This window comes from Centroberyx gerrardi, chromosome 22 (assembly GCF_048128805.1).
Source record: "Centroberyx gerrardi isolate f3 chromosome 22, fCenGer3.hap1.cur.20231027, whole genome shotgun sequence".
Classification (NCBI taxonomy): Eukaryota; Metazoa; Chordata; class Actinopteri; order Beryciformes; family Berycidae; genus Centroberyx; species Centroberyx gerrardi.
Window position 1 is genome coordinate 13,254,984 of NC_136018.1, and position 12,227 is coordinate 13,267,210.

At 44.0% G+C, this 12,227-nt stretch overlaps 1 protein-coding gene across 1 annotated transcript; it reads right to left on the reverse strand.

The window, feature by feature from the left end:
- Positions 1-5,085: 5,085 nt before the first annotated feature.
- arxa (aristaless related homeobox a) lies at positions 5,086-11,670 on the reverse strand. Its single transcript, XM_071923292.1, has 5 exons — positions 11,481-11,670; positions 10,436-11,000; positions 8,762-8,807; positions 6,638-6,969; positions 5,086-5,353 (listed from the first exon to the last, which is right to left on the reverse strand). Exons 1-5 carry the CDS (start codon positions 11,668-11,670, stop codon positions 5,086-5,088), a joined length of 1,401 nt encoding a protein of 466 aa, XP_071779393.1.
- Between the last annotated feature and the right edge of the window lie 557 nt (positions 11,671-12,227).

A 12,227-nucleotide genomic window follows, 5' to 3' on the forward strand; every position in this document is an offset into this window, starting at 1 on the left:
CGAAATGGATAAGATGTTAAGCCTATGTGATATTATTTGCGATGGAGTGGAGGATTGGGAGTGGTAGATGGAGAGATGGATAAATACAAATAGAGAAATGGATGGATGGAGAAAGATAGATGGATATACAGTAGTTGTCATCCCCTCATCCATCTTTCCTACTACCACTGCACATTATATAATGCAGCAGAAATGCTATGAAAATCTTTAAACAAAAAAGAAAATATCTACAATATATTTAAAAACTTAAATCAAGCACCCATCTTTTTTATTTTCTAAGTGATGTCCCCCTTTTTGATGCTGTTGGAGTGTCAGCCTAGTTAAATCAAGCGCCCCTCAGCTGCATAAAACATTTGAAACCATATTTAAATATACAGATGGGATTTCGCTGGGTTTTTTACATGATTTCAGTGGATACACAGCTCCTGTTCATTTCTAATGGGAGATTACCATTTTCCTGAATATGTATTTTCTCAGCTCTGGTTGAAGTTCAGTCTATAACTACAGTATATGGAGTGTTTCACCATTTTTCCAAGAATCCTTCTCTTTTGTGTTAATAAATACAGATGGGGGGGGGGGGATTTTTACTCCATCTTGCAGTGTGCATTTCCATAAACACTACACGCCTCACAAATCACTTTAAACCACTGTGACTTGCAAAGGCAACCTTAAGTGGGCTGAACACTTAAACCATGATTCACTATGCAATGGATAGAGCATGCTGTGTGTGTGAGAAAGAGAGTCTTGGTGCATTTATAGCCTGTTGCCTATAACTTTACATATTTATTAAATCACATCAGCTTCAGTACTTCTTGCCAGTACCAGTCCCCAGTTGCTTAGCCTGTTTTTGCTCATACTGTAGATCTGAACAGGCCTGCTTCTCCCAGCACCAGGCTGTGTGGTGCAGGTTTTTAATGTGGGGGCCCCATTTTGTCCTCCTAGTTTGGAGTAAACCCAGTCAAATGGAGTCTCTGCATTAATTCGACCCAGCTAAGCTAATAAGGTCGAACAAGTCTCTTTGTATTGTCGTGTTAAGCTTTATTGCTTGTCGTTTTGACCAGCGATGGACAAGGTAGGCTTTGATGAGGGAATTAGTCCTCCATTCTGTCCCTATTATTCATAGCGCGGTGGAACATACAAGCACCAGAGAGGGTGTCAAAAGGAGAGCTGGTCCTATTGCAAAGTGTCTCCCTTGTTGGAGCTGAAAGGGCGGTTATGAGACGATAAACCGCTTAATACACTGAGCTAATTGGATGAGAGCAAGAGAGACGGGGAATTAAGGGGCGATCCGAAAGGGGAGCGGAGTGCCATGGCCCTGCTATTCAGGCCTTTCATCGCCCGGTCTCCTCCAGGAGGGAGGGGTGGAGGGGGGGCGGGGGGCGGCTGTTCATCAAAGCGCCTTTTAGAGCTCCTCTCCCGGGGACTGAGTGAGGACTGATCCGGCTGAGGCGATGGAGTGATTGGGCCTATTCTCTCAGAAGGGACGTGGTGGGAGAAACGAGGCCCAGGGGAATCCAAATCACCGACCAAATCACAGGCCAAATCAGTCCAACAACTGGAAGAAGGAGCAGGGAATGGCAGTGATGAAAATGGGCCCGACGTTGGGGAGAGCATTTTCTGGACACCTGTATTATGAGAGGCGGGCACGAGCATTATGGCCCAATGCATGGACACAATCCACCAATTCATGCAGATTTTTCCCCCCCTTTTTTTGGTCAATTTGCAAGAAAACACCCTATGATTGGACCATGCAGCTATTCACCCTTTTATATCAACATTCATTATGGTGATCATTCATGCAATATTGCCAAGGAGTCTCGGGGCCTAATCCTGCAGGCCGGCCGGGCCGTGTCTTGAATGAAAGAACACAGGCTACGCATCCAACAAGTGTGACTTTATAAATCCAGAGCCATTGCCCTGCGACAGCATTTCAATTTTCTCGCCTTTTTGCGCTGGAAAGAAAGTTTAAGCCCTGCTCTCAGCGGGTCATCCGCCTCCCGGACCGCGCCCGGCATTCCCCAGATATTAGGGACAAATTGGTTTGCCATTCATTAGTTATATTCACAATAAGATTAAAACTCCCCGGACAATCTCATCAAAACCCTATAGGGCCATACAGGAAAAAACACACGCTCCACTGGGCTTGAGCAAAAGAATAGGAATTTTAAAAACATCGAGTTCACATCGCGGATGGTGGTTTGGGCGCACAAGAGAAAATTGGTTTTTATCTTTTTTTTTTTCTCTCCTCTTTTGCATTATGCTCCACGGAGCAGCTGGGTGAGCTTGTCATGCGTACTAGGCTGAGGCAGAGTGGGTGCTGTGTGTGTGTGTGGAAGCCCATGCAAAGATAAATTCATATACAGACTGAGTACATTGACTATAGCATCTCTCTCTCTCTCTCGCTCTCGCTCTCGCTCTCGCTCTCTCTCTCTCTCTCTCTCTCCACCAGTCCCTCATCTGATCTAATTCTTGCTTGTTTGGAGTAAATTGAGTGATTAACAGGTGTATAGGCCTATAGAACTATAAAACAAGGCGGCTGGACGAATAAGAAGAGGTTTTTCACAGACGCAGACAATAAAAAAAAAGCGAGGACTAAATTAATCCGCAGGGTAATTTCACGCGATTTGGTCGGGCACCATGGATGGGTCAAACGGAGGAGAATAACCATTGATTGCTGTAATAGTCCTGCATCAGTAGTGGGATCCAATGGGGGGGATTTGGGGGAATTAACTCTACGAGGTGGTGTGTGTGTGTGTGTGTGTGTGTGTGTGTGTGTGGTGGTGGTGGTGGGGGGGAGTGAGGAGAGAAAGACTTTTGATAAAGTGGTTTGTTACTTCATTAATGACAAAGGGGACTCGCTTCCATCGACACGGCATTACAGATGTTAAGACCAATTTAGCGCCTTTAAGAGATTTTAAAGGAAGTTTTGTGACGGGGCCCCCCGGATAAAGTGGGCGATCTAATTGAAAACCCTCGCCTTTGTCGCGCGTTTCACATGTTGGGGATTAAGCTCATGAATATATGGTCTGTATTTTGTCAACTCCACTGAAGAGGCTTGACGCACGCAGCGCACTGAATTATATTTGCCATTAGGGCCCTAATACATTTTCTCTTATTTAGGTGGCCCATTTGCAATAAGCGCTAAATCCAAAATGTTTTCATCCCTCTCCATTGGCCTGCAGGCATTTTGAACAGGAGACAATATGTTGTTAAAGTTAGACCTTGCATTAAAACTGTATGTTTTCACATTCCAGAAGGCGATTCAATATTTTGGCATATAAAGTGAAATTTGTTATTAATAAAACATCGTCCGACCACATTTTTTAAAAATTGAGTCCTATAGCTACATAAAAGTGCAGAGTCATTTTTATTAGATTTTTATTTAAGAATTTATATCGTCCAAAATTATTCTTAATTACGTCAATGTAAGACAGAAAACACAATTTCTTTATAACAGTTTTTATTAATATTCTATAATATTCTATTTCACATAGTTTATTTTTCCTGGTTTAGGCCTATGTCAGTCCTAAAGGAATTTGAAATAATAAAGGATAACTTATTTTACCAATGTGATTTATTCAAATTAGCATTATTAAACCAGGAAACGTACAATCACTTAATAAGAAAAAAACCTGTCCTTCACTCGATTCCTTGGGAAAAAGTTTTGACATAAATAATTATCTAAAAACCTAATAATTCATAAACACAGGTGAAATTCTACACAGGGCGACATTCATAAAACACTACACCAAGTGCAATTTATCAAAACATGGTCTCTTTTGAAATATACACGACCCTGTTTTGAAAATCATCCTTTTTTGTCGTTTGTCTTTTTTTTTTTTTTTTTTTTTTTTACACAATATGTACAGTTTTTCTCACACAGTCAGGCCATAAGAGACACAACTCAAATCTCAACTTCGCTTGCATGTCCTGTAGTCAAACTCAGCGGAAATGTGATAGTGAAAGTGCTGGATACGTCTGGAAAAAAACAAAAAACAATAAAATAAGAATTAGGCCTATACGCTAATCGCCAATTACAGTAAATGCACAGGAATTTGTGTTGGTGACATCGGACGCAGAGATATTTAGAAGTGGAAAACAACTCCAAATAAGTCAGATGTCAGTCGTGGTGCTGAGAGTGACTGGTGGACAGGCGAGGAGTGGAGACTGAGTGAGGCTTGTAGAGAAGGCTATGGAAGGTCTATGGACAGTTTTCCTTTGGTTCGGGGGGGACCTCCTCCAACTGGCCTTTTGACGCAGACCGGCTCAGCCCACATCAATGCATACAGATTAAGCAGTATTATGTCGAGCACTCGTGTTGTCCAGATTTGAAGTAGCACAAGAATCCTTTCTAAAAGTCTGGTTCCCCTGTGGCTCTTCAGCTCTCTTTCTCTCCCTTTCCGTGTGTGTGTGTGTGTGCAAGCATGTGTGTATTTGCTATGTGTGCACCTGCATGCACGTGGCATACCATCTTATGGGGGTTATTTCAAGTAGTATGTAACTTTAGATATTTAGGGATCATAATGCAATTATGTTAAATATGACAGTGTTTATGGCTGCTATAAATAATATATGAACCTATGTTCAAGTTTAATTTATTAGCTATCCAAATGATAATAACAAAAATAAAATCTGATAAAGTTTTTACAGTCGGCCTTGAAATATCCTCATCGTTCTTTACATGAAGAACATAAAACAATATTGAAATCAGTGGACCGTGTGACTCAGGAAGGTGTGTGTGTGGGTGCGTGTATGTTGGTATTATTCAGCGTGAAACAATGTTACAATAGTAGTAATTATCTGACTAACTACTTTCCCTAACACACACACACATACATACATACATACACACACACACACACACACACACACACAAACATACCCACACTTTAGCCAGTGCTCTTTGAATTTGGTCGTGCTATTTTGTTGGGGAAACATGAGGTATCAGGGGTGGTGAGCGAGGGACATCAGGATGAGCTTACTGCTCCTGCCTCCGGAGGTATGAAGGTGAGGGGGGGGAGGGTGGTGGGGTGCATGGAATGGGACATAAGCCCAGGAGAGAGAGGCCTAGCTGGGGTCGAGTGTTCAGCACACCTCCTTCCCTGGGGCTCCGGTGGGCAGGATGTTAAGCTGGGTGAGCTGAGCCGAGTGTTCCTTGGCCTTGAGGCGCAGCGCGGCGATACTGGAGGCCCTGCGGTCCGCTGCGGCCGAGGAAGAGGAGGAGGAGGTTGAGGAGGAAGGGTCAGGGAGGACGGGGCCCGGGTGGGAGGGGTTCTCCACAGGAGGGGCGGGCTGACGGAGAAGAGCTGCTGCGGTGGAAGCACTGGTCAGTGGACCCATACTGGAGAAGAGCCTGGGAGAGAGAGAGAAAGTCAACCATCTGCAATATAGTGCAAATCTGCCTGCTAAAAATATGAACCAATATTCACTCACACTTTATTTGGATAGTCCATTGCTGATAGTCAACTTACTATCAAGCAACTGTAATGTGTCACTAAAAAGTCTACTGAGTTTCAGGTGACACTCAAAAAGTGAAAAGTAGTTTATAGATTAGAGAGATTCGGTGTCTGGGTTAGAGTTCATTTCAGGATTAAGTTTAGGGTTAGAAATGGGGTTAGGGTTGCATGTCCTGTACAGATGCAGCAAACAGGCAAGTGACACTTTGCTGAACATCTATTTTTTTGTTACCTGATAATTGAGTGTCAGCACTGGACTATCCAAATAAGTTGTCACCCAATATTCAAGTTTAGTTTATTCATTCAGAAAGGTCTGGAAAGACATGTAAGTGTTACTTTTCAAGCTAATCCTGGGTCTTGACATAGCCTCATTGTTCCTCAAATATAGCACATTAGAGAGCATTGAAATCAGTTGACCCTTTGACTCAAAAAGCTCTGTGTGTGTGAGAGAGAGAGAGAGAGAGAGTGTGTGTGTGTTTTGGCAGTATTGGTTTGGAATAGAGGAGAGGGAAAAAAAGATATTGTCTGCTAATTTTTATTCTTTAATATATCAGTTTTAATGGCCCCTCAGGCATTTGATAATATCCTCAGTGTTCCTCCATAGTTTGGCCACAACTGTAATAAAAAAAATGGTTATTTCTTCTGCTACATGCTCACATTACTCATAAGATAAGATGGAGAACAGAGGGTTATTAGTAATGAAAAGCTAATTGGAGCATATGGTGTGTGCAGTGCCACCCCTCCTCACAGCTTGTCTTACAGGATCACACTTTTGGTTATTACACTGAGAGGCATTTGACAGAGCGATTACACACACCGCTTTGAATGGGTAACAATATAACACATACTGTATATAATCAGACGCGGCCTGAGATAAACAGTGATGCAGTGGTAAATGACTAATTGGGCATGCTGTAACCTCATCAGTCATCAGGGTTGCATGATGTGCCAAAGGGTATTTGTAATTTATTTTAAAGTCATAGTTGCTACTCTGCATTTACATGTGCACATCCTTGACTACACTATTGTTGTCGTTTACAGTACTACATGTAAAGTACAGGGATAAATGTGAAGTCTAACAGATGTCGATAGAGGTTGCTGGGTGTTGCATGGCATATAAGTGTAAAGGATAGACATCAAGTCTAAGGGAGCGTCAGAGTAGATCTTTGCATGCAGCTCACCTGCCAAAAGTGGGTCCAATGAAGGCAGGGTGGCGAAACATGGCGGCCGTGCCCAGGAAGGTGCCCAGGCCGAGCGGAGTGGCCAGGGGTGGGGCAGAGCCGTTGTGATGAGGGGGGGCCAGCCCTGGGAAGGCGGCGGCGGCGGCAGCAGCGGCCGTCCAGGCAGACTCCAAGGCCGGGTGGGGGTGGGGAGGGAAGGGCCCTCCCTCCAGGTAGTGGCTGAGAGGGTGAGCCGCTGCCAGGGGGCCCGGGAACGGCAGGCCCGAGGGGTGGGCCTGCACCCCGGCCTTCTCACGCTTCCTCCACTTGGCTCTGCGGTTCTGAAACCACACCTGAGGGGAAACAGACAGGATGCCAGACAGATTAAAGAGAGCAGGTGCTACCACATGTCCATCCCTTTTGCTTTGCCTAGTGATGACGCTAGCAGGGAGACGAAAAGAAGAAGAAGAAGAAAAAAGAAAAAGGTTCAAGTGATCGAAATAGTCTTCATGCATGCTCCTTCAGTCACCAAAAACAGACAGAAAGCAGTTAAGAAAGGCTATGGAAGAATCAATACATAAAGAGGCCATTCCCAAGTGACTCTTGATAAGAGATGAGAGGGGAAGATGCTCAGTTAGGAACAAGTCATTGGCATATGATTGCACCTGCTACTGCTCAGTTGTGATGCAATTTTTTTTCATGCTATAAATAAATAAATATAATAATAAAGCTATAACTTTATTTGCAACCCCTCACTTCAAAGTAACAATTTTCCATTTTAATTACCAGTAGACTCTATTGAATGTTGTGTCAGTGCACTAATAGTCCTCTAGTTCAGGTGGTGGCCAATAGGCGGAAAGTCAACGGTAATTACATGCAAGGTAAACCCTGGCGCTCACGGTCCCTTAGTCTACTTTCAGTCTAATTAAACCCCCGTCCCTGTAGACGGGCTTCGGGGTGGGGAGAGATAATTAAGAGCGGTGTTAACAAAAGATCGAGAAAATAACCGCTGAACTGGCTCCAATAACAATTAATGCGCTTTAAATTAAATTCTTAGAAATGTAGAACAACTGACTCCATCCAAGAGAGTATTTAACTTTCCCACGCATCCGCTGTTGCCCAGTTTGCACTGCAGAAGCACGGGGCTCTCACAATGAGGAAAATGTCAACATGAGGAAAGTGATTGAACGAGCGAGCTTGAGCGACAGTGACTACACACACACACACACATACGCACACACACGCATTATTCCCGGAGGGCTGTTTAGCATTACATAGCCCCTCGGGAATTTATGAGTTTTTATCACCTCCTGATGGCGCCCGTTAAGTGATTTGTTCACCTACGGTCCCTAAAGAGACATCTGTTGTTTTACCGTCGGCCATAACCCCGGAGCTTCCACCGTGTTTGAACTGTCTCTCTGGTTATGAGCCCGGGGTTTCGACATGCAAGCCACGCTTTCAATGGAGAAGAAGAGGGAGGGATGGAGAGGGATGGGGAGGAAGGGGGGGGGGGGGGGGGGAGCAAACACCTTTAATGGTCTCTCATTCGCTCCCAAGTGCAAAGCATCGGATCAATGCAGGTCTATTGCAATCACATAATGGGAAATCAAATAGCATTATCCCTCCCCGCCACCTCCCCTCTCTCTCTCTCTCCCTCTCTCCTTCCCTCCCTCCTTCCCCTCTCTTACACACACACGCACACACACACACACACTCACACACACACACATCTCTCGGCCTCGCCCCCTCTCTCTCCTCTGTGATGGGAATTCAAACACCATCTTATCCCAGGAATAGACAGTGTTTGCTCCTGCACTAAGTGAGCTTTTTATGAATCGCCAGCGTCGGCTTAATTGCCACTAAAACGTCCCCCGATCGCGTGTAATAACATTCAATAACAGGAAAGACCTTCCCTGCGCAGCGATTGGGGCCATTTAGCACATTTTTACTGTAATAAATTACTGTCTCAAATTGGCCTGTGCGTAATCGTCGATCCTGAATCAGTGACGCATATCAGCGTTTATTATCCAGCACAGTGTAGGAGGAACATTTTATAGAGGACATAAAGCATTAGAGGATGTTTTCTTCTATTTGATTTACGAGTCGTGGGTTTCTCTATTCAAATAAAGATAGAAGGCCACTTACTTGCACACGGGCCTCGGTGAGATCCAGACGCATTGCGAGTTCTTCTCTGAAAAGAAAAAAGATAGAAAGAAAGACAGAAAGAAGGAAAGAAAAGATTCAAGGTTACAGGCCACCGTTTGGGAGCAATGTAGAATTGCTGTTTTGTCCCCTGTGTTGTTCACTGTCAACAATAGACGACCAAAATAGGCTCGTTTTTTCCTGGCATGAACTGCAGAAAGACGCCATAGCCATATTCTATTTTCCCTGCCACGAATTGGTAGAAATAGGCCTAGTGATTGTTACATTTTCTTTAGCCTAGACTTGTCACTGTAACAACATAATGGTTGAAATAATGACATCTAAACTAGCCTGCCACAAAGCAATTGACGTTCCCTCAACTACAAGATGGGTTTGCAGCGCAAATTAGACCTACAAGTCGCCTTAAAATAAATCGATTCGAAGATATGAATAATCCCAATGGTAAAAACTCGAAGATATAGATTCTTGTTTTTTCTAGTATTATAAAACCCTTTATTAAAACCCTTACATATTTTGCAGGTTATCATGAAAATGCTAATTTATCTGCAAAGTCTGATAAATATATTAGCCTATATTTGTAGATGACGAAAAAACAATCTGGCATAAAACGATTATGTATGTTGCTAAAAAAAATGCTGTTTTTTTTTCTTAATATAGGCTAATAACATTTCACCCTGCATATTTCCCCTTATCCTCAGAAAATGTAAACTATAGCTTCCAGTTTACTGTGCGTGTATGTGTGTGTGTGTTTTTACGCGCGTGCGTGTACTTCTGCCCTTGAGCTTGAGGAGGCCCCGAGTTTGGGCTGAATGTATCCGCATTATGCCCAGGTAATGTGAGCAGCACAGGCTAATTTTTCTCATGAGAATTACATTGTTGCCATCTGTAACAATAGCAAGGGATACATGTAACAAAACGACCTTAGTGCTGCCACTTAGACCTTTTGTGTTCACTTATGCAAGGCACGGGTATGGTGTTGGACATTTTATGATGTGTGAACTCCACAGTGTCCAGTTACAGACATCTGGAATTACTGGGACTTTTGGGGGGATTTTATGTAAGCTTGGAAGTGTTTATTCACAAATAAATGTAATTAATTATCACCTTCACTGCATTACATTATTAGGATGTACGATGCATGTTTTATTTCTTTGTGAGTTTCCCTGTGGATTTTGTTTCAAATAATTTGATAGCCATCGATAATAATAATAATACTATTATTATTATTATTATTATTATTATTATTATTATTATTATTATTATTACTATTACTATTATTAAGCTACTGTGATTATTATTATTGTTGTTGTTATATTGTTGTTATTGTTGTTAGGCCACTATTTTTGCAGTATGTCAATTTTATTTATTTATTTATTTTTTAGCATTTTTCACTTATAATTTGTAAACATTTTTGTTGTAATAACTGGTACAAAAAAATAGCATTCAAAATAATAGCAATAATACTGCTACTACTTCTGCTACAACTACTAGGCTACTAGCCTACTACGAATAATAGTATATTAGTAATAATAATACAAATAATAATTGTACAAAAAAATAATAATGTATTTTTTAAAAATAGGATTATTATTATTATTTTATTAGTTTTTTCAGAATCCAAATAATTGTGGCTCTATGCTGATAATTTGCTCTGACCTGGTGAAGACGTCGGGGTAGTGTGTCTTCTGGAAAGCTCTCTCCAGCTCCTCTAGCTGGTAACTGGTGAAGGTAGTCCTGTATCTTCTCTGCTTCCTTTTCAGCATCCCTTCCTCCGAGTCGCTGCCCGCCGAGAGACACACACTGTCCTCCCCGTCCCTCACGTCCCCGTCCCCGGCGTTCAAGCTTTCCCTCTCTTCGTCCTTCGGGGACAGAGCGGCCGCGTCCCCGCAGGTCTCCTCCTCTTTCCCCGTGTCCTCCTCGAACTTCAGCGGGCCGAGCTCCACCAGTCCCAGGCTGCCGTCCTCCGAGCCTTCCCCGGGGCTCTGGTCGCCCTCTCCCCGGCTCAGAGACGCGTTCTCCCGGTAGGACTTGCTGCGGCTGATGCTCACCTGCGGCGCCTGGCTGATTTTGAGGCTGTCGCAGGCTTGGTCCAGGAGGAGCCGCTCCCTGTCCAACTTTTCTCCGTGGTCGTGAAGGTACTTCCCCCCCGGTCCGTACAGCCGACGGAGCTTGGGTGGCAGGTGCATGTCGGTGTCGAGAGACAGGGGGTCTTTCGTTGGGCCTGAGTGGGAAAAGTGCCAAAGATGTAAAAATAATAATAACCTACAAGTGTCGGGCATTAAAGGGGAGCAAGTAAGCCTCATGCATGTAATGACGTGAGCGTTTTCAGCTCATCATTGGGTATTTTCCCCAAAGAAAGTTGACTAAGTGCAGGTTATTCTCTGGATGATTCATATTTTAAGGCCTACAGACTTTGCTTCAACTGCTGTAGGCATATAGTCTAGCAAAATAGGCTATTTATCATAGCCTATCATGCTGGAACTTGCTCAAAGATGAATCGCCCTAAATCATGTGCTGACTTAAAGGTTAAATGTAAAGCAACTGACATTAAAACTACATTAGTGTACAGAGTCTGAGCCCAGTTTATTTGATAGTCTGTCCCCATAGCCTGCTGCTCCAAAAGAACCACAACGGCTATAATATTCACAGTTTAACCGGCAGCCTTCTCCGTGCAGTCCAGTCCAACGGGAACAACTCTTACCTTCAACCGTCTTGTCGAGCTCGCCTCTCCCGGGCAGACCCGTCAAACTTTGCGCCCCTATCAGCCTGACTTTACAGGGACTCCGGCGGCCCAAAATGCTGTCTATACAGTACGAGGAGAGCAGCGTGGGGGATTTACTACTCTTCCGTTCGCCCCGGTCGTGGATATCTTCCTCAAACTGACCGCTCATGTCGACGCGTCGGCTCGTCTTGTTTCGACCGGGAGCAACGTCAAAGGTTGTCAGTCTCTCTCTCTCTCTCTCTCCCTCTCTCTCGGGGTCCGTTGCACTCTTCTTCTTCCCTTTCTGGTCGTTATGTTTGACTCGGTTCCGCTCTCTCTCTCTCTCTCTCTCTCTCTCTCTCTCTCTCTCCCCCCCTCTCTCTCTCGCTCGCTCTCTCTCTCTCCAGTCAGTTAATGACAGACGGCGGTTTGGCTGCCTCGCGCTCCGCTCCGCCCGGCTTCTCCGCGCGCTCGCACAGACGTCTAGGCTATTACCGCGCGCCTGATTGGCTCGTGTATGGTGTGTGTGTATGTGGGGAGAGAGCGAGCAGAGCTGCTTTATATATTTTACCATTAAAGTTAATTTGAGAGAAAGGGGACAAAACTCGACATGGAGTTTTTTTTCCTGGATGGAATGAACTCAGCAGCAACTTAAGAAAAACACACAGCATCTCAAATCAAGTCGTTTGCCCTGGATGATTTTCTTTTTGCTGACAGTCTGTGTAGAGGCCTCATAATGCTAAATGC

Coding starts and splice junctions, on each gene's coding strand:
- arxa (XM_071923292.1), bottom strand. CDS start 11,670: ATGAGCGGTCAGTTTGAGGAAGATATCCACGACCGGGGCGAACGGAAG. Junction 11,001..11,480: donor GCTCGACAAGACGGTTGAAG/GTAAGAGTTGTT, acceptor TTTCCCACTCAG/GCCCAACGAAAGACCCCCTG. Junction 5,354..6,637: donor ATTGGACCCACTTTTGGCAG/GTGAGCTGCATG, acceptor TCTCTCTCCCAG/GCTCTTCTCCAGTATGGGTC.